General features: G+C 40.0%; 2 protein-coding genes across 2 annotated transcripts in view; both read left to right on the top strand.

The window, feature by feature from the left end:
- Positions 1-2,437: 2,437 nt before the first annotated feature.
- LOC113616217 (zinc finger and SCAN domain-containing protein 23) lies at positions 2,438-4,291 on the top strand. Its single transcript, XM_027099567.1, has 3 exons — positions 2,438-2,918; positions 3,165-3,312; positions 3,668-4,291. The coding sequence occupies exons 1-3, from the start codon at positions 2,511-2,513 to the stop codon at positions 4,279-4,281; spliced, it is 1,170 nt and encodes a 389-aa protein (XP_026955368.1). The 5' UTR covers positions 2,438-2,510; the 3' UTR covers positions 4,282-4,291.
- An 11,213-nt stretch (positions 4,292-15,504) lies between these two features.
- ZSCAN31 (zinc finger and SCAN domain containing 31) overlaps positions 15,505-25,525 on the top strand; it is a 48,392-nt gene continuing 38,371 nt past the window's right edge. Inside the window, exons 1-3 of the mRNA XM_027099562.1 lie at positions 15,505-15,959; positions 19,998-20,142; positions 21,608-22,868. Coding sequence (XP_026955363.1) covers positions 15,537-15,959; positions 19,998-20,142; positions 21,608-22,868 — 1,829 coding nt within the window. The 5' untranslated portion in view covers positions 15,505-15,536. The remainder of the gene's footprint in view (positions 15,960-19,997; positions 20,143-21,607; positions 22,869-25,525) is intronic.

Genomic DNA, 25,525 nt, shown 5'->3' with positions numbered 1-25,525 from the left:
TATACAATGTTTCTTACTGAGGGTCCTGGTCAAATAAGTTTGAAAGCCTCTGCCCAAAAATGGTGCTTGGCAGCTCATGCAGCTCAATATCAAAAAAAACAAACGACCCAATCCAAAAATGGGCAGAAGACCTAAACAGACATTTCTCCAAAGGAGACATACAGATTGCCAACAAACACATGAAAGGATGCTCAATATCACTAATCATTAGAGAAATGCAAATCAAAACTACAGTGAGGGGGCTTCCCTGGTGGCGCAGTGGTTGGGAGTCCGTCTGCCGAAGCAGGGGACACGGGTTCGTGCCCCGGTCCGGGAAGATCCCACATGCCGCGGAGCGGCTGGGCCCGTGAGCCATGGCCACTGAGCCTGCGCGTCCGGAGCCTATGCTCCGCAACGGGAGAGGCGACAACAGTGAGAGACCCGCGTACCGCAAAACAACAACAACAACAAAAAACTACAATGAGGTATCACCTCACACCGGTCAGAATGGCCATCATCAAAAAATCTACAAACAAGAAATGCTGGAGAGGGTGTGGAGAAAAGGGAACCCTCATACACTATTGGTGGCAATGTAAATTGATACAGCCACTATGGAGAAGAGTATGGAGGTTCCTTAAAAAACTAAAAATAGAACTACCATATGACTCAGCAATCCCACTACTGGGCATATACCCTGAGAAAACCATAATTCAAAAAGAGTCATGTACCGCAATGTTCACGGCAGTGCTATTTACAATAGCCAGGATGTGGAGGCAACCTAAGTGTCCATCGACAGATGAATTGATAAAGAAGATGTGGCACATATATACAATGGAATATTACTCAGCCATAAAAAGAAACAAAGTTGAATTATTTGTAGTAGGGTGGATGGACCTAGAGTCTGTCATACAGAGTGAAGTAAGTCAGAAAGAGAAAATCATATGCTAACACATATATATGGAATCTAAAAAAAAAATGGTTCTGATGAACCTAGGGTCAGAACAGGAATAACACATGCAGACATAGAGAATGGACTTGAGGACAAGGGGCTAAGCTGGGACGAAGTGAGAGAGTAGCATTGACATATATACACTACCAAAAGTAAAATAGATAGCTAGTGGGAAGCAGCTACATAGCACAGGGAGATCAGCTTGGTGCTTTATGACCACCTAGAGGGGTGGGATAGGGAGGGTGGGAGGGAGACGCAAGAGGGAGGGGATATGGGGATATACGTATGCATATAGCTGATTCACTTTGTTATACAGCAGAAACTAACACAACATTGTAAAGCAATTATACTCCAATAAAGATGTTTAAAAATAAATAAAGTATGTACTAGAAAAAAAATGGTGCTTGGAAATCATTAGGTCACATAATTATTTTTCTTTCAGAAAATTGCCTTCATTAATTACTATCCTGATTAAGATTTAAGTGGTCATAGACGTTTGTCTCTTTATTAGCGCTTATTTTATTTTACATACGATTGCCCACTCTCCATCCTCAAGGAACTTCAAAGAGAAACAATTTCCAAGAAATTGAAGAGCAGGAAAGAGCTAAAGTTCTGTGTTTTAAAAATATTAGAACTAATATTTCCTTCATTTTAATATCTATGGACCAAGACCACTCCAGTTGACTACTTCCTGATTCTTTCACCTTAGTGTTTAGATCACTAGGATGTTCATTTAATCTGTCAATAAAATTTATAAGAAAAATAACAATAGTGGTAATTTATAATACTTTCGAGTTTACCAGACTGCCAGCTTCTTTGTGCTCTTTATCTGTGATCTTATTTTATTTCTATATCAACCTAGAAAGGTAGACAAGGTTGGCTTTAGGATCCCTATTTTACAGATTGAGTAGACTAAGGCTCAAAAGATGAAGCCCAAGACTGTGCAGGGAGTACCTGGAAGATCAGTCTCAATCCCAGATCTTCCCCACTCCAAGCATACATCTCTTTCCTCCACACCTCACCTGATGTGAAGGACTCTGCTTCTCTTCCCCAAGCACATTTTTTTGCTCCTCATTGTGTCTTTTTATCTTCTTTACTTTCCCTTCCACCTCCTTTTCCTTTCCTTTCTCTCTTTGATTCTTAGTGTCTTCTGTGACCACTTGGGCCCAAAGTGTTTGTTTACCCCCATTCAACTAAAAACTATGAGTCCAGTATCTTGGCATTCAAATGGAAACCCAGTACATCCAAGCTGATTTATTTGAGCTGATTCATTCAGGATGATCAAAATGGTCCCTTCCTTCAATAAAACTCGGGGCGGGGGCGGTGTTGTTTTGGTTTTGTTTGCCTTCCTATATTCATCAGTATTTGAATAGTCCTTATTAATCATGCATTTATATTCTTCATTAGACGAAGTTACTGATTTTAGTATAAATACTCCCAGTGCCTACCAGCAGACAAGATTTTCTACATTTTAATACTTTTTTTTCCTGCAAATTATTTTTTAGATTTTGGGATTTCCAGAAGAAAAGATCAAGGGGGAATTATCAAGAATAGATTCATTTTCTGAATAGTTAAACCTCAAATGACCACAGCCTTGGCCCTTCAGACTCCAGAGATGCAGGAGGGACTTATAGCAGTGAAGGTAAAAGAGGAAGAGGGAGACCATGCCTATGGGCAAGAATCTGGCCTGTCAAGAGATAACCCTCACACCAGAGAGATCTTTCGTAGACGCTTCAGGCAATTCTGCTACCAGGAGACACCTGGGCCCCGAGAGGCTCTTCGAAGACTCCGAGAACTCTGCCATCAGTGGCTGAGACCAGAGATGCACACCAAGGAGCAGATCCTGGAGCTGCTGGTGCTGGAGCAGTTCCTGACCATCCTGCCCGAGGAGCTCCAGGCCTGGATGAGAAAGCACCGCCCAGTGAGTGGAGAGGAGGCGGTAACTGTGCTGGAGGATTTGGAGAGAGAGCTGGATGAACCAGGAGAGCAGGTGGGAAGATGGGAGAACAGGGGTTTGTACTTGTATGATCAAGCATGGGGTTTCAGTGCAGTAAGAGGAGGAGGAGGAAAAGATGGATTTCTTTATGCCTAACTTGATCTGTAATAGGCTCGTAATCTCTCTGCCTTTTTTTCTTTGCCAGTTTGTTGAGCCTTCTTTTCCTAATCACTGGTCTTGAGAAGGCCTTGCAATGTCTTCTCTTATATTTCATTCCTAACTGTCCTTGATTTTTACCAGGTCCCAGTCCATGATCATGAACAGGAAGAGCTTGTGAAGGAGAAAGCAACTCTAGGAGCAGCCCAGGAGTCGTCTGGTGGCCAGCTCCAAACCTTGGAAGAGCAGCCTCAGTGGAACTTGCGAGGCATGTGCCCGGTTCAGGAGATTGGTGAGGATTAGAATTTCCTCAGGAAGCCTAACTCATTCCCTGAATGGTCATTGATTCAGCACATTTACTTAGTGTCTGCTGTGTGCCAGGCACTGAGCTGGGTACGGGGGAAGCAGTGATGAGGGAGGTAGATGTGGTTCCTGCCCTCAGGAAGTTTACAGTCTGGTGGGAGACGCAGACAGTAAGCAAGCGGTTACGATACACGGCATCTTCTCCTGAAGTCCTGGTATAATTGTTGAGAGTGGGAAAGTAAACAGAAAATGTGTTGCTTGTCCCTTTCCACCCACTCTCCTGACCAGTTTTTTTCTTTCTTCTTTGGAAACATAACATTCATGCCATCCATTTACTATTTCAGATGATGAGGCTGGGACTTGGAATGTGGAGTTAGCCCCAGAGAGGGATCTGTCTAAAGAAACGAAATCTCATGTGGAAGTACCTGAAAAATTGAATGGTAATATTATTCCAGTGCCTGAGTGTGGAGAGACCTGTGACCACGAAGGCAGATGGGAAAGGCAACGGGTAAGCTCTTCAGTGGAGAGACCCTATATCTGTGGTGAATGTGGGAAAAGCTTCACCCAGAATTCCATCCTCATCGAGCACCAGAGAACGCACACGGGCGAGAAGCCCTATGAGTGTGATGAATGTGGGCGGGCCTTCAGCCAGCGGTCAGGCCTCTTCCAGCACCAGAGGCTCCACACTGGGGAGAAGCGCTACCAGTGCAGCGTTTGTGGTAAAGCCTTCAGCCAGAACGCTGGGCTTTTCCATCACCTCAGGATCCACACGGGGGAGAAACCTTACCAGTGCAGTCAGTGCAGTAAGAGCTTTAGTCGACGTTCTGTCCTCATTAAGCATCAGAGAATTCACACTGGAGAAAGACCTTATGAATGTGAGGAATGTGGCAAGAACTTCAGTTACCACTGCAACCTTGTCCAGCATCGGAAAGTCCACCCTGTGGCTGAATCCAGCTAGCTCCTTGGAACAGGTAGGGCAAAATTTCATGATGTCAGACCACTAGGCATGGTAGCAAGGGTCCTGGTTCTTACTTTGTCTCTGAGAGAACAATAAGAGATTAATCCTCTAGTATAGGAAGCTCCAAGGAAGACCAGTGAAAATGTTCTTATTTTTATGCTGAGAGATGCATAATATCTTAAATATATCTGTCGGAATCTCTTTGGTCAGTGACATCCATACTTTGCAATACTGAATATTGTGTTGACTTCATCAACATAATCTCACACACATCTGTCCCAAAAGTCTTCTACATGTACTTCAGGAAAACTCCTTCATCCTAGTTTTTAAAAACTTAAAAAAAAAAGTCTTAAAAATTATATGCAGCCTGAATACAAAATGTCAAAGGTAGTTCACTGAGTATTTAAAAATTAATTTAAAAATAATTGCAGTAAAATCTGTAATGTAAACTATTAGATTAGTTTCCATTCACATAAGATAGGATAATTTGCTTTTAACCTACAAAAGGGGGCAGATGAATCCTCCCATAAATATACAGAAGGCTTCTCCCTGTAGAGGTTTAGTAATTCAGCCTTCAGTTTAGGAACCAAGGTATTGAAGCAACCATATATTATTAGGAGCTCAATGGCTAGTCATAACAAATATTGCTCATGATTTTAAATTTTGCAAAGACCAAGACACTTAGCTAAAAATCTGATATCTCACTTCAGATATTTATTGTGAAAATATAGGCCTCATTGTATTTTTCCTGTGACTTATGAGCATTTTGGGGTTTTTCTTTATTTAAACTTTTGTTATAGAAAATTTCAAACATATACAAAAGTAGACAGAAAAGTATGATCAGTCTTGCCTGTTGATTGCTATTTATAACCTCCATGCCTCTCAGCACTACCTATTGATTATTATCAAGGTCATACATAAAAAGATTTCTTTCCCTTAACACTGACTGAGTGTTAAAAAACTTTATACTAAGGCCAGGAGACCAAAAAAATGATAACTCTATGGTGATAACAGTCTGGATTGGAATACCAAATACACACACAGGTAACTTAAGAGTAATAGAAACGCTCTAAGGGACCTTAGAGATCACTTCTGCGTGCCCTTATTTGACAGATATGGAAACAGAAGCTATAGGAAGTGACTGTGTAAGATCATACAGCTAGTTAATGGAGCTGGAACTAAAACCCTCTCTCCTAATTCCTAGTGCAATGCTCTTTCTACTAAGCCACTGGAAGCACTGTGTTGCCGTATAGAATTTAGAGCACTTATAAGGCACTGAGGTTTTGCTTTTTAGCTCAACAAACCCTCCCATCTATATGTTTCAATAAATGTACAGCCTATTTAATTTACAGTGGAGTTCCAGGAAAGATTCCTTCCACTTATCTCTCATTTGAGGCATTTTATTTTTTTTTGTAGTGAGTGATTATTTTTAACTTTAAATTTTAATTTACTTAGAAGGAGTTTTTTAAAAAAATTCTTTCTTGACCTGGTTCTAATATCGAAACAACACTGAAAAAAGGTCGCTATCTTTCCCTTATAGGTAGTCATTTACTAGTTTCTTATGTATCTTTCAGTGTTTCTTTATATAAGTACAAGAAAATATGAATATATAATCTTATTCCCTTGTTACACAGAACGATGGCATACTATTTATATTCTTCTACACCTTATTTTCATGAAACAATATAATCTTTTGAGATTTCTGCATTATAACAGAGGACTTCCTTATTCTATTTACAAGTTGACAATATCTCATTTGTTGGTGCTCCATAGTTCAACATACTCCTACAGATGAAAAATCACTACTTCAAAATGTTATATATTGTTTCATTCTTCTCCCCAGTTTAGTCCAAGTCAAACACTTTCTATTTAAAAGCTAACAACATCCACATGAGCTAGGAAACAAGGTTTGGATGACTAGAATTACACATAATGCTTCTGTGGAGAATGGAGAAGTGATAGGTGGTATTTTTCAGTTTCATGTATTTTGTTCTGTTTTATATTCTTAGACCTAACATTTGAAACTATTTGTGTCACTACTTGTGACTAATTGTAGGTATTATCAACAATCTTAGAAGAAAAAAAGTCTTAAATGTCCTCAAGAGTATATTTTATTGTCTTGAGGTTTAAATTATATCCAAGAGAAATACATAGGGATTTTAGGCTGAAGTTAAGGAAAATATAGTAGATATAAGTTTGAAATAAAATCAACTTCTCAAAAAAACTCAACTTCTCAAGTTAAATATATATTCCATATAGTGATATAGTACATATACTATTACAATCTGAGTTCATAAGTATTTTAAATGTTTCTCCAATATGCTGAAGCAGTATGTTTGGATAATTCAATTATATCAGCTCTTAAAAGGTTTAAAATATGAGCAGATTAGTATTTTAGAGGATGAATTTCTAATGGACTGAGTTTTTACACTTGCAGTTGAAGATTGGATATTTGGTTTGTTCTGTGCCTGTTTTTTTGTTTTGTTTTGTTTACAGCTTCTCAAACATTCTCAATTTTCTCAACAACTGGTAAAATGCCAAGAAACAAAATACATTATATATGCTGTAGAGACAGATGTACTGCTTAGAATGCAATGATGGTTAACACAATTAAAATGACTGACAGTTCACCAAACTAACTTTCCTTGTTTTCTGATACTAATTGTACTAATTCTCTCATGCTAATTTTTTTATCTAGGATGCACATTCCTCATTATGTGAGAAATAATATTTGTCTCAACCTATAGACAGTGGCATGTAGACTTTGACTTCTTCTGTGATTATTCCAGTCTTCCTGGCCAGAAGTCCTTAGTTGTCTCCCTTTTGCATTTCTAAATTTCCCTCACTTCTCCTCTCTTTTCCGCCCTGGCTCCTTTTATTCAGCCTATGAAGTCTCTAGTATTGATCTCATTTCAGGTGTTCCCTGGACCAGTATCCATCCCTCCCTATCCCTCTGAAAAGTTCAGTCTGAGAGAGCAGATTTTGGTTTTATGGTTGAGCAAGGTGTAAGAAATATTGATTCAAATCCGATTAAATAACCTTACTGGTTCTTGAAGGATAGCCCAGCACCCCTTTGAGCACTGTTAGGACAGTGGACACTGCATCAAAAAATGGCTAAGTATCTTGCAACCAAAACCTGCCTAGAGCTATAGATAGAGCCCTGAAGATTCTCTTTCACTGTAATTTTGAGTTGAAGGTCAGGATAACAGGAGAATCAAGTCTCTGTCCATATTTTATATTTGGAAATGACTCCTATTTTCTATATCTGACAATACTTTTCTTTTAAAAAACATAGTTATAATTTATAGTAGAAGATTGTTTTATCTTTTTTTAGTAAGACAAAAATTATCTTAGGAAATTTTAAAATAAAAATAGGTCAAAATTATTATAAAATATAAGTATTTTCTGTGGAAGAATTTTGAAATATAAAATATATATGAATATACATGTGTCATTGGTTAAATGTTGAATTAGTAATTGAGAGAAACGTAGATTCTTTGCAGAGGGAGGTGGAGGACAGAGGAAAGTGTTTTTGGCACAGGGAATAGGGTGAGGCAAGACCCCCATTTTAAGATATGCTCAAGAGCCAGGGGTTTTCCAGTTTGGGTCACGGAGTTCCTGCAAAGAAGTGCGGGAGTGGGAGATTGTAGGTGAGGGCCAGATTGAGAGAGCCTTGAACACTTTCCTAATGCATTGAGTCTTTGTTTGATAAGCAGTATAGAATCATCAAAAGTATTTTGTGTGTGTGACGGGAGCTTTTTACTATAGAATCAGAGAATATTGAGCTTTAAAAAGAAAATTTGGAGTTTCGCTCACTTCATACCTATATGAGAAAAGTGAAACCCAAGTGGTTAAGTACTTATAGTGATCTTTCTAGTTTTTAATCACATTGTTTTTTTAAAACAAAACTATGAACAAAGATCATCGTGAATTATATGTAGTTTCATGGACACTTAGACTTGGAGCCCTGAGACACATTTTAGGCATCTGCAAAAAACAAATGGGATGGAAAGAGAAAAAGGATGGACAAAATGTGAGAACATAAAAAGGAATCAGACAGAAAGCAAAATGAGACACCAAAACTCTGGCCAACAATGGTGACCAAAGAGAAGGAAAAATAAGATAGATGCAGAGACAGCATTACCAAGATAAGTGCTTCATCTTCACAGTACTTATTAGAAATTCCTCCATCTCAGTTGTTCCAAGTGTCTTAGGTACAGGAGTCTCAAGCAGTGAAAATAGTCTCACTGCCTTCGCTCCTCACTCATTTTAGTACTTTCCATAAAAAGGAGAACAGGGAGAAGAGTACAGTCTATAAATTACTCTGTGATGTTTTTAGGTCTCTCTGGACCCACATCCAGATTTCCATGCCAGCTACCTTAGCTTTATGATGAAGCCACTGTTTCTTGGTGTATACCTGCATTAGAATCACCTGGGCTGTTTGAAGTGCAGTTGCCTGGGCCCCACCCCAGACTGACTAAATCAGTGGTTAGGTTACTCAGAGGGACCCGATTATGCAAAGATTTAAAACAGTGGGGAGCAAGCCGACTTCTGCCCCTCTTGTTGGCGCTTTCCTTAGGTGGATGTTCATTATTGCTTCTGACGCTGGAAGTTAACTGACAGTTGGTACCTTAAGAGACTGCAGGAGAGGGACCCTGAAGGCTGGGACGTCAGAGGACCGGGTCCTAAGGGAACCTAGGGTTGCGAGAATCCGGTGAGAGTGGCCAGGTGTCCTCAGTGGAGTAGAAAGATATTAGCCCAGACTGAGTGGCTGCTGGACCCTAGAGGTTACAAGCCCTCGTCGATTTTCCTGCCTGAGCCATTAGGAGGAAGCCAAGCACGCGAAGGCGTGCCAGGTTGCCAGATCAACCACTGAGATTAACAGGTCCTCCAAGTTTCCTAGAGAGGCGGCTGAGGAGCCAGCGGAGATGCGGTCAAGCGTTGTGACTTATTTCCAGTTCCTGGTGTCAGCTGTAGCCCAAATATCCCGTTTCCGTTGATGCTTCCCGACTCTGGTCAGGTATAGGTGGGTATCTGGCTCCTCCCCACGCAGGATGCTCTGTACCTCTGCAAAGACCTTGGGGTTGGAGTTTGGGGTGTTGCCCCCTTTCTCCAGGACTGGCTTGGGTTCTTCTCCCTTGCCTTACATAGATCCCTCAGGATCCGACTCCCTTTTCCATGTCGGTGCTTCCGGACGTTTCAGAGATGCAGAGAACTGAACGCAAATGCTGTACAGAGCCTGGTCTGTGCAGACTACTTGCTTCTCGAAGGAGACATAGGTTCACCAGCGGGGAGCACCCTCCGGTGTCCATCGGCTGACGGATCCTTAAGGCTAAAAGATGGTTTCTTATACCTTACCTGAATTTATCTGAGTTTTTCAATTTTCATTAAAATCCGTTATAGTAATGGTCATGATTACATATTTGTACTGTAGAAGCTTAGCTCTTTTAAAAAGTATTTTACTATAATGTGATCCTCGCAATTTTGCAAAACAAAGCTAAGTGCCACGTGAATTTCTGTGGCTAAGAAAACATTAAAGAGTGTGGTAGGGGAAGGTAGCACCTCATTACTGCCAGATAGAGGTAGAAGTCCAGGTTCCCCACCTGATATACGTTGAGCTCCTCCTTACTGTTGGGTAGGGGTAGGAGTTCTGGATTCCACATGGTCACCACAGACACTGTGTGAGCGCAGACTTGTTATTGCTGGGTGATGGTGAAAGTCCTGACTCTCTACTGGCCCTTTTCTGGCATTGCCTCAGTGTCACCCTCCCCTACTTCCCCCGCCACAGTAGTTTCAGAGAAAACCAGCTGAAACCTAAGGTTTAATTAAGATCCAGTCTCATAACAATACAAAATGTCCACATTTCAATAAAAAATCACTCAAATACCAAAAACCAGGAAGATCTCAAACTGAATGAAAAAAGAAAATTAAAAGATGCCAACACCAAGCTGACAGAGATGTTAGAATTAATCTGACAAAGCAACCACGATTAAAAAAAAAAGTTTCAATGAGAAATTGTGAACACATGTAAAAAAAAATGAAAATATAAACAATGAAAGTACAGAAAGCCTCGGTCAGGAAATAGAAAGTCCTAGCAAATAAATAGAAGATATAAAGAAAAACCAAATGGAAATTTGAGAACTGAAAAATACGTTCTCAACAACAGAATGGAGAAAAAGCATCTGTGAGGTAGAAGATAGAACAACAGAAATAACTCCATCAGAACAACAGAGAGAAAATAGACTGGAGAAAAAAATATATAAGGGAACAGAATGTAGTAGGCTGAAAAAATAGCCCCTCAAAGGTATGTTCACTTCCTAATCACCAGAACCTATAAATATTACCTTATGTTGCAGAACAGTGAATATTATTTTATATGGCAAAATAAGTGATTGAGTTAAGGATCTTGAGACAAGGAGATTATCCTGGATTATCCAGGGTGGTCCAGAATGCTATAATAAATATCATTATAAGAGAGAGGCAAAGGGAGATTAGACACAGAGAAAAAGGTGATGGAAAGATGGAGGCAGAGATTGGAGTGATGTGGCCTCGAGCCCAAGGAACACCGAGGCATGACCAGCAAGCAGCTCCAGGAGATGGAAGAGACAAGAAACAGGGTCTGTACCCCAGAGTCTCTGGAGGGAACACAGCCCTGACAACACCTTGAGTTCAGACTTCTGGCCTCTAAAATTGTGAGAGAATAAATTTCTGTTGTGTTTAAGACACAAGTTTGTGGTAATTTGTTATAGAAGCCAAAAGAAACTAATACAAAGAACTTCAGGGACCTGTGCAACTATAGAAAAGATGTAATGTTCATGTCATTGAAGTCCCAAAGAGGATGGGGCTGAAAAAGTACTTGAAAAGGTAGTGGCTGAGAACTTCCCAGTTTTGGCAAGAGATGTAAACCTACAGATTCAAGAAGCTGATCAAAATGAAAACAGGATAAACCCAAAGAAATCCATTCAAACCATGTCATGTCAAACTTCCCAAACACAAAGGCAAAAGATTTGAAAGCAGAGAAAAATGACATCTTACCTATAGGAGAAAATTCAAATGACAGTGGATTTCTTATGAGTAATAATGGAGACCAGAAGGAATTGACATAGTATTTTTAAAGAACTGAAAGAAAGGAACTGTCAAGCCAGAATCCTATACTTGGTGAAAATATCCTTCTGGAGTAAAGGAGAAAATCAAGACATCCTCGGATGAGTAAAACATAGAATTTGTCACTAGGAAACCTACCTTTAAAAAATGGCAAAAGGAATTTCTCTAAATAGAAGAATCAGGAAAGAAGAAGGAATATGGGTAAATCCAATAAGCTTCCTTCTCTTGATTTTTCTAAATTATGTTTAACTGTTGAAGCAAAAATTATAACATTGTCTAATGTGTTGCTAAATACATTTAGAGGAAATATTTAAAAGAATTATAAATGGGGAGGGTAAGGGATGTAAAGGGAAGTAAGGTTTCTATATTTCACTCAAGCTGGTAAAATGATGACACCAATAGAATGTGCTAAGTTGTGTCTATATGATATGAAACCTAGAGCAACTACTAAAAAAGCTATACAAAGAGATACACCAAAAATGTTATAGATAAATTAAAATACAATTTAAAAAACATTCAAGTAACCTACAAGAAGGCAAGAGAAGAAAACAGAGATGAAAAAACCAAATATGAAATGGCAAAATTATAGAAGCAGAGAACAGAGTCCTGGTTGCCAGTAGTTAATGAGAAGATGGGAGTGAGCAGGAAGTGGATGTGTTCATAAAAGGGATTGTAGTGGTGGAAATGTTGTGTATCTTGACTGTAACAATGTAAATATTCCAGTTGTGACATTGTATTATAGTTCTGCAACATATTACTATTTGTGGAAACTTGGTAAAGAGTAAATGAGATCTCTGCATTATTTCTTACACTGCATATGAATCTACAATTATATTAAAATAAAATTTAATTAAAAAAACCAAAAGAAGTGTAGTGTTTTGTGATATGAGAAGGCTATATTGAATTCAAACTTCAGTGTCCAGAAATCAAGCTTTATTAGAACAAAACAAGTTGGTTCTCAACTAAGAAAACCTACCTTAAGATCAGTTGAATAGAATTAGATTAATTTGATCTGCAACCTGAATTCCCCCTTGTCATGTAACATAATAAATTCACACGTTCTGGAGATTAGGTGAGGAGTAAACATCTTGGGGGAGGGGTGTCATTATTCTGTCTACCACAGGTAGTATGCTATCAGCACCTGTCAGTCATTCCATAGCAGTACATCATGATTTCTCATTTCTTTTTATAGCTGCCTAGGTAGTTATGCCGCAGTTTATTCAATCAGTCACCTATTGATGGACATTAGGTTTGTTTCCAGTCTTTTAGCTTGAATACTTGAACGAATAACCTTGTATGCATGTCATTTCATATATTTGTTAATATGTCTTTGGGATGGATTTCTATAAGTGGTATTGCAGGGGCAAAGGGTAAACTTACATAAGTGCTTTTGCTACATTTTCTTATTTTTCCAAATAGGGGTTGTATTATTTTGTGTTCCCACTGAGAATGTATAAGAGTTCCTCTTTCCTCATAAATAGAGTATATTGTCAAACTTCTGGATTTGAGCCAATCAGATAAAATGACTAATGGCACCTCGGTATTTAGTTTGTATGTTTATATTTTGAATGAAGCTGAGCATCTTTACAGACATTTGAGGGCTGCTACAATTTCTTATTCTGTCAACTGTTCATTTCTTTTGCCCATGTTATCTATTGGGTTATTGGCTATTTTCTTTTTAGGAACTATTTTAGGAATCTTTTATATATTAGGGATATTAGTCCTTTGTGATATGTTGCAAACATTTTTCCAGCGTGTCATTTGTCTTCTGACTTTTCTTTATGGTGTTTTTTGATAACCAATTCATTTGATTTTTATTTAGTCAGATTTATCTGATTAAATTTAATTTTTTATTGCTTTTGGAGATTGAGGCACTATTAGGCAAGGTTTCCCTGTTCCCAGGAAATTAGAATTATTATTCATGTTTCTTCTAATACAAGTATAGGTACATTTTTTTACATTTGGTTTTTGGATCCATTTGGAATTTATCCTGACTGTGCCGTGTGATGGGAGATATTAATTCAATTTTATTTTTGACCAAATGGCTATCAGTTGTCCCAACACAACTTATTTACAAGTCTGTCATTTCCCCTGTTAATTTGAGATGCCACCATCATTTACTAAATATCCATAGGTACCTAGGTCTATTTCTGTTTGTACACAATATCACACTCCTAATTGTAGAGGCTTTATAACATGTGCTAATTTAGGCTGTCCCTCACCGTTCTTTTTTCAGAGGGTATTGTGGCTATTCTTATTTTCCCATATCAACTTTATAACCAACTTGTCTAATTCTAGAACAATATGTGTCGATACTTTTATTTTAGAAGACTGACTTCTTCATTGAGTCTTTCGAGCCAAAACTCTTATTAGTCTTGTTGGCATATGGCTTTCTATTTGTCTAAGTATACACTTGGCCTTTCAGGAGGTTTTCCCCATACAGGTTTTGCATATTTTTTCCTAAGCTTATTCCCAATTATTCTTTCTTTCTTTCTTCTTGTTTTTTGTTTTGTTTGTTTGCTTGCTTTTTGGTTGTTGCTATTGTAAATTCGGTATTCTCTTCCATTATATCTTGTAACTTTATCACTGGTTATTTGCATATAGGAAGGCTCTTGATTTTAGTGTGTTAATTTTATATCTTGCTACTTTACTAAATGATCTTTTAGTTTTCCCATTGAACCCTATGGGTTTTCAGATGTATAATTATCGTCAGCGCATAAGAGAGAACCGAAGAAGGTGAAAAAGCAGGCAGAAAGCACCAGGTTGACCCTTGAGAAGTGTGTGTGGAAGAGGTCCCTTCCTGAGTCAGGAAGGACCTCGGGAAAACATCCTTTTGAGGCATCTTGAACATCAAAGGTGCAGAAACCCAAATAAAAGTGAGAGTGGAAAAAGCATGGGATTTCCCTAGCACAGGTAGGCTCGCCAAGCCTCGACCGCCCATCGGGTCGGGGGAAGTGGAGATACTAGCCAGCCGAAGAGGAGCAGGAGAAAACAATATCGCGAAAGCGCGGGCCTGTGAGTCTTCAGTTGTCCTCTCACATGGGCGCGCGGGAGATCTACCAATTTGCGAGCCCCTCCCGCCCCCTTCCTAGAGCGGCGGCGGAAGTGAACCGGTCTTCCGCACTTCGCGGTCTCTTCCGGCCTCTATGGGTCGCTGCTGGTGGGTTCCGGTTTCGGAGCGGTTCGAGGCCTCAACCCCTTGTCCCCGGAGAGAAACCGCTGCTGGCGTCCTGGGGCTGCGGGTGAGCGGTCCTGTGCTGCGGACGCGGCAGGCGGGGGTGCTACGGCCTTCTCGGCCCCGGCTGGAGTGGGGCGGCCTCCGGGCCTCACTTGCCTAGGTGGATCCGCGAGAAGCTCCTTGACGCGGAAGCTAGCCCCGACCCCCAATCCCTCGGAGAGTGGGTCGGAGCCCGGGGATGAAGGAGAGACCGGGCTGTGCGCTCCATTCCTCCCGGGCTTGTCTCGCGCTGTGTACCCTTCTTGAACTATGCGCCTTCTGACATTTCTGAACAGTCTTGGGTCGCAGACACTGACTGGCGTCCTAGGGCCTCTTTCCTGGGCCTGCCTTTAGATTTAAAATCACAGAACGCGAGGGTAGAAGAAAGTCTTAAAGACCAATGTCTTCAGGCTTTTCGCTTGATAAATGAAGAATGAGGAGCAGAGAGATTAGGCTCCTGAGGGAATAAATTCATGTGACTTTGCTGCTTTTATGACTAAATGATTTCCACCAGACATCTGGGTATTTAAAAAATTTAAAAAGCAGCTAATCAAGGATGTCTCAACTTTTTATTATTGTTTGCCGTAAATGTTTGTTTTTTCCGTTTAATTGTTCTTTTTTCTATCATCAAGTGGAAATGTTTCCTACCAAGTCTTACTTTTCTTTCTTAGAGTCCTGAAACAACTTAGCACCTTTTACTTAATATTTCTCTTTAAATTAGTCTATTCTTGAGTCTTTTTTATCAGAGTATTTTCCTGCGTATAGAAAATTAACCTGGAGGCGGCTTTCAAAGTGCATTTTTAAATTCTTAGAATTTGCAGTTTTTGTTTTTGGTGTAGTTTGTGTTAATGATGATGGCTTCTTCTTCAGTTCCAGCCAGAAAGAGACGGCACAGGAGATCTTGCTTGAAGCATTCATAAGCATTTGCACAGCTATGATGGCATCTACTTGGTCCATCCAGGCCAACAAGGAGCAAGATGAACTTTTGGAAATAAAGATAGAGGAAGAGGAGGCGGAGGAGGAAAATAAGTGTACCGCCAGACAGGATCAGAACGTGCAAAAGAACACCACCCACAGCAGGGAGGTCTTCCGACAGTACTTCAGGCAGTTCTGCTACCAGGAAACATCTGGACCCCGTGAGGCTTTGAGCCAACTCCGGGAACTTTGCCATCAGTGGCTGAGGCCAGAGACACACACAAAAGAGCAGATTCTGGAACTGCTGGTGTTGGAGCAATTCCTAACCATCCTGCCCGAGGAGCTCCAAGCTTGGGTCCAGGAACAGCATCCACAGAGTGGGGAAGAGGTGGTGACTGTGCTGGAGGATTTAGAGAGAGAGTTGGATGAGCCAGGATATCAGGTGAGAACAAAGATGTGGTTTCTGTTTGAGAAAAGATGAATTAGGGATTTTTAGGCCAGAATGAAGTCTAACATTATTTCACAAAACGTATTCTCGACACTTTGGTGCATCAGAAAGGTGCCTGAGTGTCGTAGAACATTGGTTAACATAATCCTAACTTATTTATATCTTTTCTGTAGAAGGATCATGTATATCTGCATTAAGCTACAAAATTCTGTTTGATGAAATGCTGCCTAGAAACATTAGAAACAGAAGACTTGTAGGACAGAGAGAAAATGTTAGAGAGATGATGGTAACAAAGTGGGCAGCAGCCTCTTGAAAGGGGCATCACTTCTGCTGAACAATACAAATAATTAAGAAATTAGGTTTTGCAGATATATCCACTGCCTTGTCTCCATTAAAGGATTAAAAGATAGGGGCTTCCCTGGTGGCACAGTGGTTGAGAGTCCGCCTGCTGATGCAGGGGACACGGGTTCGTGCCCCGGTCCGGGAAGATCCCACATGCCGCGGAGCGGCTGGGCCCGTGAGCGATGGCCCCTGAGCCTGCGCGTCCGGAGCCTGTGCTCCGCAACGGGAGAGGCCACAACAGTGAGAGGCCTGCGTACCGCAAAAAAAAAAAAAAAAAAAAAAAAAGGATTAAAAGATGGAGAAATCAAAGTCACCATCTCAGAGGAATGAGATGTAGGAGCAGAGTGGAAAGTTAGGAGGGAGGGACAGGTCATGGGACCCATGTTTCTTTGAGTAGTTGAAAGCCCAGTTAAGTTGGAAAGGTGAGTAGAAGAGTTAAGCACAGAGAGTCCAGGACCTTGAATACCAACCTCTTGAGTTTAGATTTTATTTTGTAGGACAGAAGCTCCTAATCTGTTCTCTCTGAGTCTAAATGAATTTTACTAACGCCAAGATATAAAAAAGAACCAAATTACATAGGACTATTTTGTTTTGTTTTAGCGTTGATAAAAGACAGTGGTTTTCACCCAGTGACAATTTTGTACCGCAGAGGGCATTTGGCAATGTCATGGAACATTTTTCGTTGTCTTAATGGCGGGAGGTACTCCTGGCATCTAGTGGCTAAAGGACAGGGATGCTGCTAGATATCTCACAGTGGAAAGAACAGCCTTATACAACAAAAAATTGTTTGACCCAGCATGTCAGTAGAATCAAGGCTAAGAAAGCTTGGTATAGAGAGTATAAACGGTGAAATAATAAAAAGGAAATGTAATCTAGCATTGAAGTACAAAGATTGAAGAGGAAAGGAGCATGTGGCAAAAAGATCTAAGTTTAAAATAGGGTCATGAAAGTGTGACTGCGAAGGAAGAGGCATGTCTTGGGTAAGAATTAATTGAAAATGATGACAGAGTAGAGGTGTAAAGAAGGAAGAAAGAATTGAGAACTCTTTACTGAGCAGTCTATTCTAGGCTAAGCAGTAGGGATTTCAAGCTTGAAAGACGAGCATAACGGAGACACTTCTAACAGAGTGCAAGATTGTAGGCGAAGGTGGATTGGGAAAAGTTCATTCATTCAGCAGATATTTATTGACTAGCTATTGTTTACTAGGCACTAGGAATGCACCAGTGAACAAAGTGTAGAGGGTTGCTGCTCTTACGTTGATAGATTTTAGTCTACTGAGAGGAGACAGACAGTAAACAAAAAAATCAACAAATGTGTAATACATCAGGTGGTCATAAATTCTATATTTAAAGAAGCAACAGTAAAGCAGAGAAAAGGAATAGTGAATGAAATGAAGATTGTGTAGTTTTCAATAGACTGGTCAGGGAAGGATTTTCAGATAGGGTGACATTTAGAACAGAGATCTGAATTAAAAGAGCAAGCCATGCAGCCATCTAGGATAAGAGTGTTCAGGCAGGGGAAATATCAGTAGTAAATGGATAGGTCCTAAGGTGAGAATGTGCTTGTCATGGTAGAGATGTATTTGTCAAGGAGGAGATGAAATCAGATAGTTATAAGAAGATCAGACCATACAAGGGACTTGTAGGCCATTTTAAGGAATTCGGATTTTATTCTGAGATGGAAAGTCGTTGGAGAGTTTTGAGCAGAAGAGAGATTTAATCTGACTTAAATTTTAACATAATTACTCCCTGCTATGTTGGAAAAGTTCTGCATTGGGGCTCATGGTGGGACTAGGGGAGGCATAGGGGACAAAGTTAGAAGCAGGGAAACCAGTTTAGGAGGCTGTGGCTATAAGCAATAATCCAGGCAAGAGATGCTGGTGGCCTGGACTAGGATAGTAGCAGTGGAAGTGGTGAGATGTGATTGGATTCTGGATACCTTTTGAAGGTAGAGCTTGAGAGGATTTGTTTCTGTATAGGTTGCGGGGTGTGAGAGAACGTGAGTTAAAGATTATGCCAAGGGTTTTAGTCTGAACATCAGGTAGAATGGATTTGTTATTCACTGAGATGGTAAAAGGAATCAAGAGTTAGGTTTTGGATGTGTAAATTTTGAGATTCTTACTAGAATCCAAGTGGAAAGTTTGAGCAAGCAACTGGATATAAAAAGTTGGAATTCAGTGGGGGGAAATCTGTGCTAGAAATATAAAATTGGGACTTGCCAGAATATGGGTGGTATTTAAAGCCATGAGACACAAAGGGATCATCAGGGGAGTAACCAGCAGTGGAAACTGGGGAGTGGCCGGGAAGGTAGGAAGAGAACCAAAAGAAAGAATGGGATTTTCAGGTGCAGGCAAAAGTAATTTGGTTTTAGTCATGTTGAGTTTGTATTGCCAACCAGTCCTTTCCCTTGAGGGCTGCTGAGAGTAGCTAGTGGAGTTTACAGCTTGATTTATGAGGCCTAACTGAAGATCCAGGGACAGAAGGCACAGTTCACTATACTGGCCTTTTTTTGCTTTCCCCTCCCCAAAATTTGAAGTATTAAAACAACTTTTTCTGTACATCTGAGATAGTACCTGCTGATTTTGGCTCTCATTCTGAGGGAGAGATTACAAAATGAAACTATGTCAGGGAAATAGAGCCAGTGTATGGTGATTTCTTATTTACAAAATTTAGCCATTGAAGGGGATGGGGAAGTAACTTGAGGGCCTGTCATATGCCAAGTCCTTGTGCGAAGTGCTTTACATGGCATGGTGTCATAATCTCAGAGTAATTTCTAGCCCATGGTGACAGAGCTACTAAACTAAGGATCGGAGTAAGTAACTAGAGTGATTCCAGATCCCTGCTTTTTATAATACCATGCTGGGGGAGCCTATTACTTTTAAGTGCAAGAGGAAATGGGCCCGTGGAGTAGTGGAAGCTACAGAATGGCTGAAATTGCTGAGTAAATGAGTTAATTGAAGGAGCAGGGGTCAAAGGGAAGCGGAAAAGGATGAGATTGAAGGCAAAAGTAGATACAAGCCTTGAAAAAGAAAAGACATCTTCCTTTAAGATACAAGGGAAGGAGAAGAGTATGAGTGGAGATAGATAAAGTGAAGGGGAGATGATTTTTTGAGATGATGGTGATCTTAGATAAATAGAAAATAAGATCATCTCCCAGAAAGAAGTGGGGTGGGGACCTCAGAAGAGCAGAGTCTATTAGGAACAGCTTTTGGGGTAAATATGGAAGAGATTTCTCTCCTTTTCCTTTTTTCTCTTCCTTTCTTTACTTTCACTTTTACTTTCTCCCTTTACTTTTCCCCTTTCCTTTCCGTCTTTCTCACTTCTGTTTTATTTCCCCCTAAGTTCTTTTCCCCTCCTTTCTGCCTCTTTTTACCTTCTTTTCCTTCTCTCTTTTTTTTTTCTCTTTCATTTCTCCATTTCTTTGAGCATAGACAAAGAAGTAAAAGGGGGCAGTCAACATTCTTTAACTGTTAAGAATAGGGGAAATTACTTCCAGCTGGGGAAGGGAAGGTTTCTCAGAGGAGGTGACATTTATGTTGGCCTTGAAGAATGAGTAGGATTATGGTAAGCTGATATCTGGAAAGAAGTTTATTTCAAGTTTCAGAGAGCTGGGTGCCACTGCCATGAATAGTATACTGTTCTGTTTAATGTTATCAGAGTGAGTATCTCAGTTATATCTCATCTACCTCAGGTCTCAGTCCACACTGAGGAACAGGAAATGTTCTTGCAGGAGATGGTAGCTCTAAGAACAGAACAAGAACCCAGAATGTCCCTCCCGTCTGTGAAAGCCCAGCTAAAGTGTGAATCTCCAGAACTTGAAGCCCAGAAGAAGCAAGGTAAAGAAGAAAGACCCACCTTGGGAGGAAGGGGAAGATGGGGCTAACACAGGGCACTGGGGCTCTTTTGTACTTTGTGCTGTTTCTGATCATTAAAGTCAGGAAAGTCTCTCTAGAAATCTACGGCTCATGTGTAGACCTCAGGCAGCCTGGTTTGTCACTCTACAGCCCTTTTTTTCTCTTTATATTAATATTTTTTTAATTCTGGCTGTATTTTATTTGAAATCACTTAGTTTAGTTCTTCTGACAGTTATTTTCCTCTGTACTGACCTCCCTGCTATTTTTAGCCTTTATCCTAGCAGACAGTACCATTATCTTCCAATTCGACTATCTCCTGCCTCCTTCACTTAAATAAACCTTTGCTCCATGATGTCTGCAGCTAACTCTCAGGTGGTGCAGGGAAAGAAAAAATATGTGTGTGTGTGTGTGTGTGTGTGTGTGTGTATTACTCTTATAAAGAGAAGGAGTAATAAAGCAAATGGGGTAGAATGTTCAAAGTTAGTGAAGGGGTGAAAGACTCAGTACCTTCCTTATTTCTATTTCCTCTATTTTTTTTTCATTTAATTTTTTTAAATAGGTGAAAATTCACATGGTCCAAAAAATAATAATTTAAAGTTACCCAGTGAAAAGTTTTCATTCCACTCAATTTCCCTAGCCATTTGGTCTCCTTACCCCTATTCTGAAATAGGTTGTCACTGTTACTAGTTTCTTGTGTGTCCTTTTAGAGATTTTTTAATCATATATGTATGTTTTCCATATTCAAATATATTTTCCCCTCTTTATCACTAAGATTGTAGAAGCTTGCATTTTTTATTTCATAACAGCTGTTTAATATTAAAATGTATGGATATATCATGCAGTTAACTTCCTCTGCTGATGACACTTAAGTTGGCCCCGCTCTTTTACTGTAACAAATAGTGCTGTGGTAAATAACTGTATGTGTGAGTATATCTGTAGCATAAATTCTTCTGTGTGGAATTACTAGGTCAAAGGTTTTATATATATAGTTGTAATGTTTATATATATTGTCAACTTGCCCTCTGTAAAGCTTGGGTCAGTTTACACTCTCACTGGCAATGTATGATATCCATATCGTGAACATAGTGTTATATCAAGCTATTGGCAAATCTGATGGGTGAAAATTATACTCAATATTGTTTAAATTTGCTTTTCTCTTATTGTGAGGTGGAGCATCTTTTCTTGTGTTTAAGAACTATTGTATTTCCTTTCCTGGAAACTATCAGTTTTTTTCTTTGCCAAGTTTTCTATTGGGTTATTGCTTTTTTCCTTAACAGTTTTTGGAATGCTTTGTTTATTAGTCTGTCGTATATTCTAGTGCCATTTTATAGTCATGCAGGAACTCTAGGTTCTTATGTAATTTTTCACTTGAATAAGTTTATGTTGCCTAGTGAAGTTGCTATTTGCTATCACAAGAAACTAGTTAACATTTATGATCCATTTTTAGTTTCAGATGTTGAGACTGGAAATGAGTATAGGAATTTAAAGCAAGAAGTTTCTGAAGAAATGAAACCATATGGGAATATATCTAGCAAATTTGAAAATGAAATATCTCAGTCAGCTAGGTATGAAAAAACTTATGAACCTGAAGAAAAAATAGGAGAGTCTTCTGGATACTCCAGGGAAGATAAACAACATACATGTGATGAAAATGGAGTAAGTTTGACTGAGAACTCAGACCTTTCTGAACACCAGAGAGTCTGTCCAGGAGAAAAGCCTTATGAATGTGATGACTGTGGAAGAGCTTTTAGTCAACACTCATGCTTCGTAGAACATCAGAGGATCCATACTGGAGACAGGCCCTACAAATGCGAAGAATGTGGAAAAACTTTCCGTGGGAGAACTGTGCTTATTCGACACAAAATAATACACACGGGAGAGAAACCATATAAATGTAATGAGTGTGGCAAAGCCTTTGGCCGGTGGTCAGCTCTTAATCAACATCAGAGACTTCACACAGGAGAGAGACACTACCACTGTAATGAATGTGGCAAAGCCTTTAGCCGGAAAGCAGGTCTCTTTCACCATCTCAAAATCCACACAAGAGACAAACCTTATCATTGTACTCAGTGTAATAAAAGTTTTAGTCGGCGTTCAATTCTTACCCAGCATCAAGGAGTCCATACTGGGGCAAAGCCCTATGAGTGCAGCGAGTGTGGAAAGGCCTTTGTTTATAACTCCTCCCTTGTTTCCCATCAGGAGATCCACCACAAAGAAAAATGCTATCAGTGTAAGGAATGTGGGAAGTCCTTCAGTCAGAGTGGCCTTATTCAGCATCAGAGAATCCACACTGGGGAGAAACCCTACAAATGTGATGTATGTGGAAAAGCCTTTATTCAGAGGACAAGTCTTATAGAACATCAACGAATTCACACTGGAGAGAGACCCTATAAATGTGATAAGTGTGGAAAGGCCTTCACTCAAAGATCAGTCCTCACGGAACATCAGAGAATCCACACCGGAGAGAGGCCCTACAAATGCGATGAGTGTGGGAATGCCTTCCGAGGAATCACCAGTCTCATTCAGCATCAGAGAATCCACACTGGGGAGAAACCCTACCAATGTGACGAATGTGGCAAAGCCTTCAGACAGAGGTCAGATCTTAGTAAACACCAGAGAATCCATAATAGAGGTGGTCCCTATAAATGTAAAGAGTGTGGGGAGTCGTTTAGGCAGAACTCAGCTCTTACTCAACATCAGACTACCCACAAAGCAGAAAAATCTGGTTCTGTGTGAAGACTGCAGGGAAGCTGTCTCACAGAGTGCAGGCTGGAGAGAAATACTAGCTTTGAGATGATTTAGGACAAAATATTAGTCACTATTGCTATAAGGTAACTTCGGATATTTCATAAAAAATACACTCTGCTGCCCATTTCATTAGGTGCTGTGGAGAACAAGGAGCATAACACCAGATTCCTTTTCTCAAAGAGTTTACAACCTAGTTTGGGATATATAAAGTCCACTGTTTAGTCAAGACTATAGGACAATAGAATTGATGCTCAAAGTAGTGTAGAATTAAGTGGTACTTGGCAGGCTATAAATTCTGAAGGACAGATCACTGTTACCTGAAGTGGTCAGGAAAGACTTTATTTAAGATAAAGTTTTGATGGGGATATTTGGAAGGCAAAAGGGAGAAAACATTTAGGGTAGAACAAATGTAAGCAGAGTGCATGTAGTTTGGAAGCATCAATGACAAGACTAGCCAGCCTAAAGTAGAGTTCATTCAGACTGGGCAGTTGATGGCACTATGTTGGAAACAGCTTGAGGACAGACTCTGGGAGGGTTAGAATGCCAATAATTTCACCTAATACTTTGACACTTACAAAGCACTTTTCTCATTGAATTCCTAAAATGTTTCTATAAATTAAAATTATTCTCCATTTTAAAAATGAGGATACTCTTGCTTATGGAGATGGTGACATAGCTACAATATCACACAAAGGAAAAGACCAGCAGCGTAAGTGCAGTTTTGTGACTTCAAGTCCTGTTCGTTACACTAGTGATTCCTCAACATCAGTGAACATCAGAATCACCTGTGGAGCTTGTTTAACATACCTGAGTCCCAGTCACAGATACTGTGCTTCATTAGGTCTGAGATGGGGATTGAGAATCTTCATTTTTATAGCTCCACAGTCACCTGATGTACTCTAAATTTTGAGAAACGTTGCGCTGAATCACTGCTACCTTCGTGGTTGCCAGTAAATTGAGGAAGCGTGAACACAGGCCGCTGCAGATTTTTAGCATGAGGAAAGCCCTTTAGGGGACATGAGCCACCAGGTCTTCACAATGAACAGGGAATTAGACCACCATCATGCCTAAAAACTAGGTCTTCAAGATGGCCTTTCTGTCCCTTCAAATTTAAATGTTTCAAAAAAGACTGACCTATATTCCAAGGCTCCCAAGGTTCTTCTGAGTGCAAGGCTTGTGTGTATGTGTGTTTTAGGGGCGGGGTGCTGGTGTTCTTCCCTGTTTAACGCTTCCCTTTTTTCCCACCTCTGTAGTGACCATTGTGTTCTGAATCCCCTAATAATTTCTTGAGAGAACTGGCTTATAATTTTTTGGTTTGTATACCTTCTTGAGCACATAAAAGAGCCAAAGATTAGTGATTCTTTGCCTTGGGGCTTCAGAAAACAACAAATCAACCAAAAACTGGTTGACATTACCCATATATTACTGAGTAAACAATTCTGTTTTTGATGAGAACCTGTGATGATCATTGTAGTGGATAGCAGGCAAACCACAAAGAAGTACACACAGCTCCTGGTCTGTTTATCTTTTTATTTACAGAAGTCATATTTGATCTCTACTGAGATATCCTTTTATTTCCCTTTCTACGTTGCTGCAGCAAACTCCACAATTTCTAGGACTGCCTTCCCACCTCACCCCACACAACTTCAGTCCCCTCATCTCCCTTCACCTCTAGCTGGTCAGTGGGTTTGAAGTGGTAGGATAGTGACTAAAGAGGAAGGAGAGGAAAAAGAAGGGTAATCACCATTCTTTAACTATTCCTAACTACCTTTCTGCCCAGCCCTGTCTTTATCCCGTCTCTGTACTCCTATAATATACTCTACCCCCATTTCCCTAGTGCCCTAGTCTCTTGCCCCTCTGTCCGTAATCCTTATATAGGACATAGGAATATCACTGGCTTGGAACTAGTAGAGTCCCTAGTCCTATAGAAATATATATGTTCCTAGCTTTCTAAATTGTAATTGTGAGCACATTTTCCCATGAAAATGATAATGGTGTTAGTGCTATAACTTAGGCATATTATGTGTCACATTGGCTTTTGGGATTAGATTTACGTTGACTGTGGGAAAACTTTCTGAGTTCACAACATAGGAAAGCAAATGAACATTTAAAAAACAACTCATTCACAAGTTGAAGACTGCTTAGGCTTTTTCATAAGACCAACACTGGAGTTGTGCACCAGGCATTGAGGCAGCTGGGATTGGAAACCTAATTTTTTTTATGTCTGGGAAATGAACAAGGATCCTAGAACTGAGCCCTGAGAGCTCTGTAGCTGTAAGTATTTGAGGCCTATTCTCTACCTAAGGTTTCCCTGTCTCAAATTTCTCTCATGTAAATTCGTCTCTTTGGAGGGGACTTGACTTAGTAACAAGAGCCTTCATGAGAACATCTCTTTACCAAACTGATGCTGTCCATACTTGTCATCTAATCTGATTTCACAAGCATGTTTTCCAAACTGAAATTGCTCCTCATAATGTCAGAGCCTCTCTCTTTAATCTGACTGCTCGATGGAATGTAATCCTTATTTTAAACTTGCTGTCTACTCTCCATGCTGTTACTTGCAGTCTCTCCAGTTCAGCCTCTGCTTAACATGTTCTCTCAGTGCACACAGGTTCCT

This window comes from Aethalodelphis obliquidens, unplaced genomic scaffold, assembly GCF_003676395.1.
Source record: "Aethalodelphis obliquidens isolate GAN/ISIS:26980383/991018 unplaced genomic scaffold, ASM367639v1 scaffold133, whole genome shotgun sequence".
NCBI lineage: Eukaryota > Metazoa > Chordata > Mammalia > Artiodactyla > Delphinidae > Aethalodelphis > Aethalodelphis obliquidens.
This window is presented reverse-complemented; position numbering and strand designations above follow the sequence as displayed.

Bases quoted from the DNA above. Each gene is read 5' to 3' on its own strand.
- LOC113616217 (XM_027099567.1), top strand. From the start codon at position 2,511: ATGACCACAGCCTTGGCCCTTCAGACTCCAGAGATGCAGGAGGGACTT. The intron at 2,919-3,164 runs GTGGGAAGATGG...GATTTTTACCAG, and splicing joins TGGATGAACCAGGAGAGCAG to GTCCCAGTCCATGATCATGA. The intron at 3,313-3,667 runs GTGAGGATTAGA...TTACTATTTCAG, and splicing joins GTGCCCGGTTCAGGAGATTG to ATGATGAGGCTGGGACTTGG.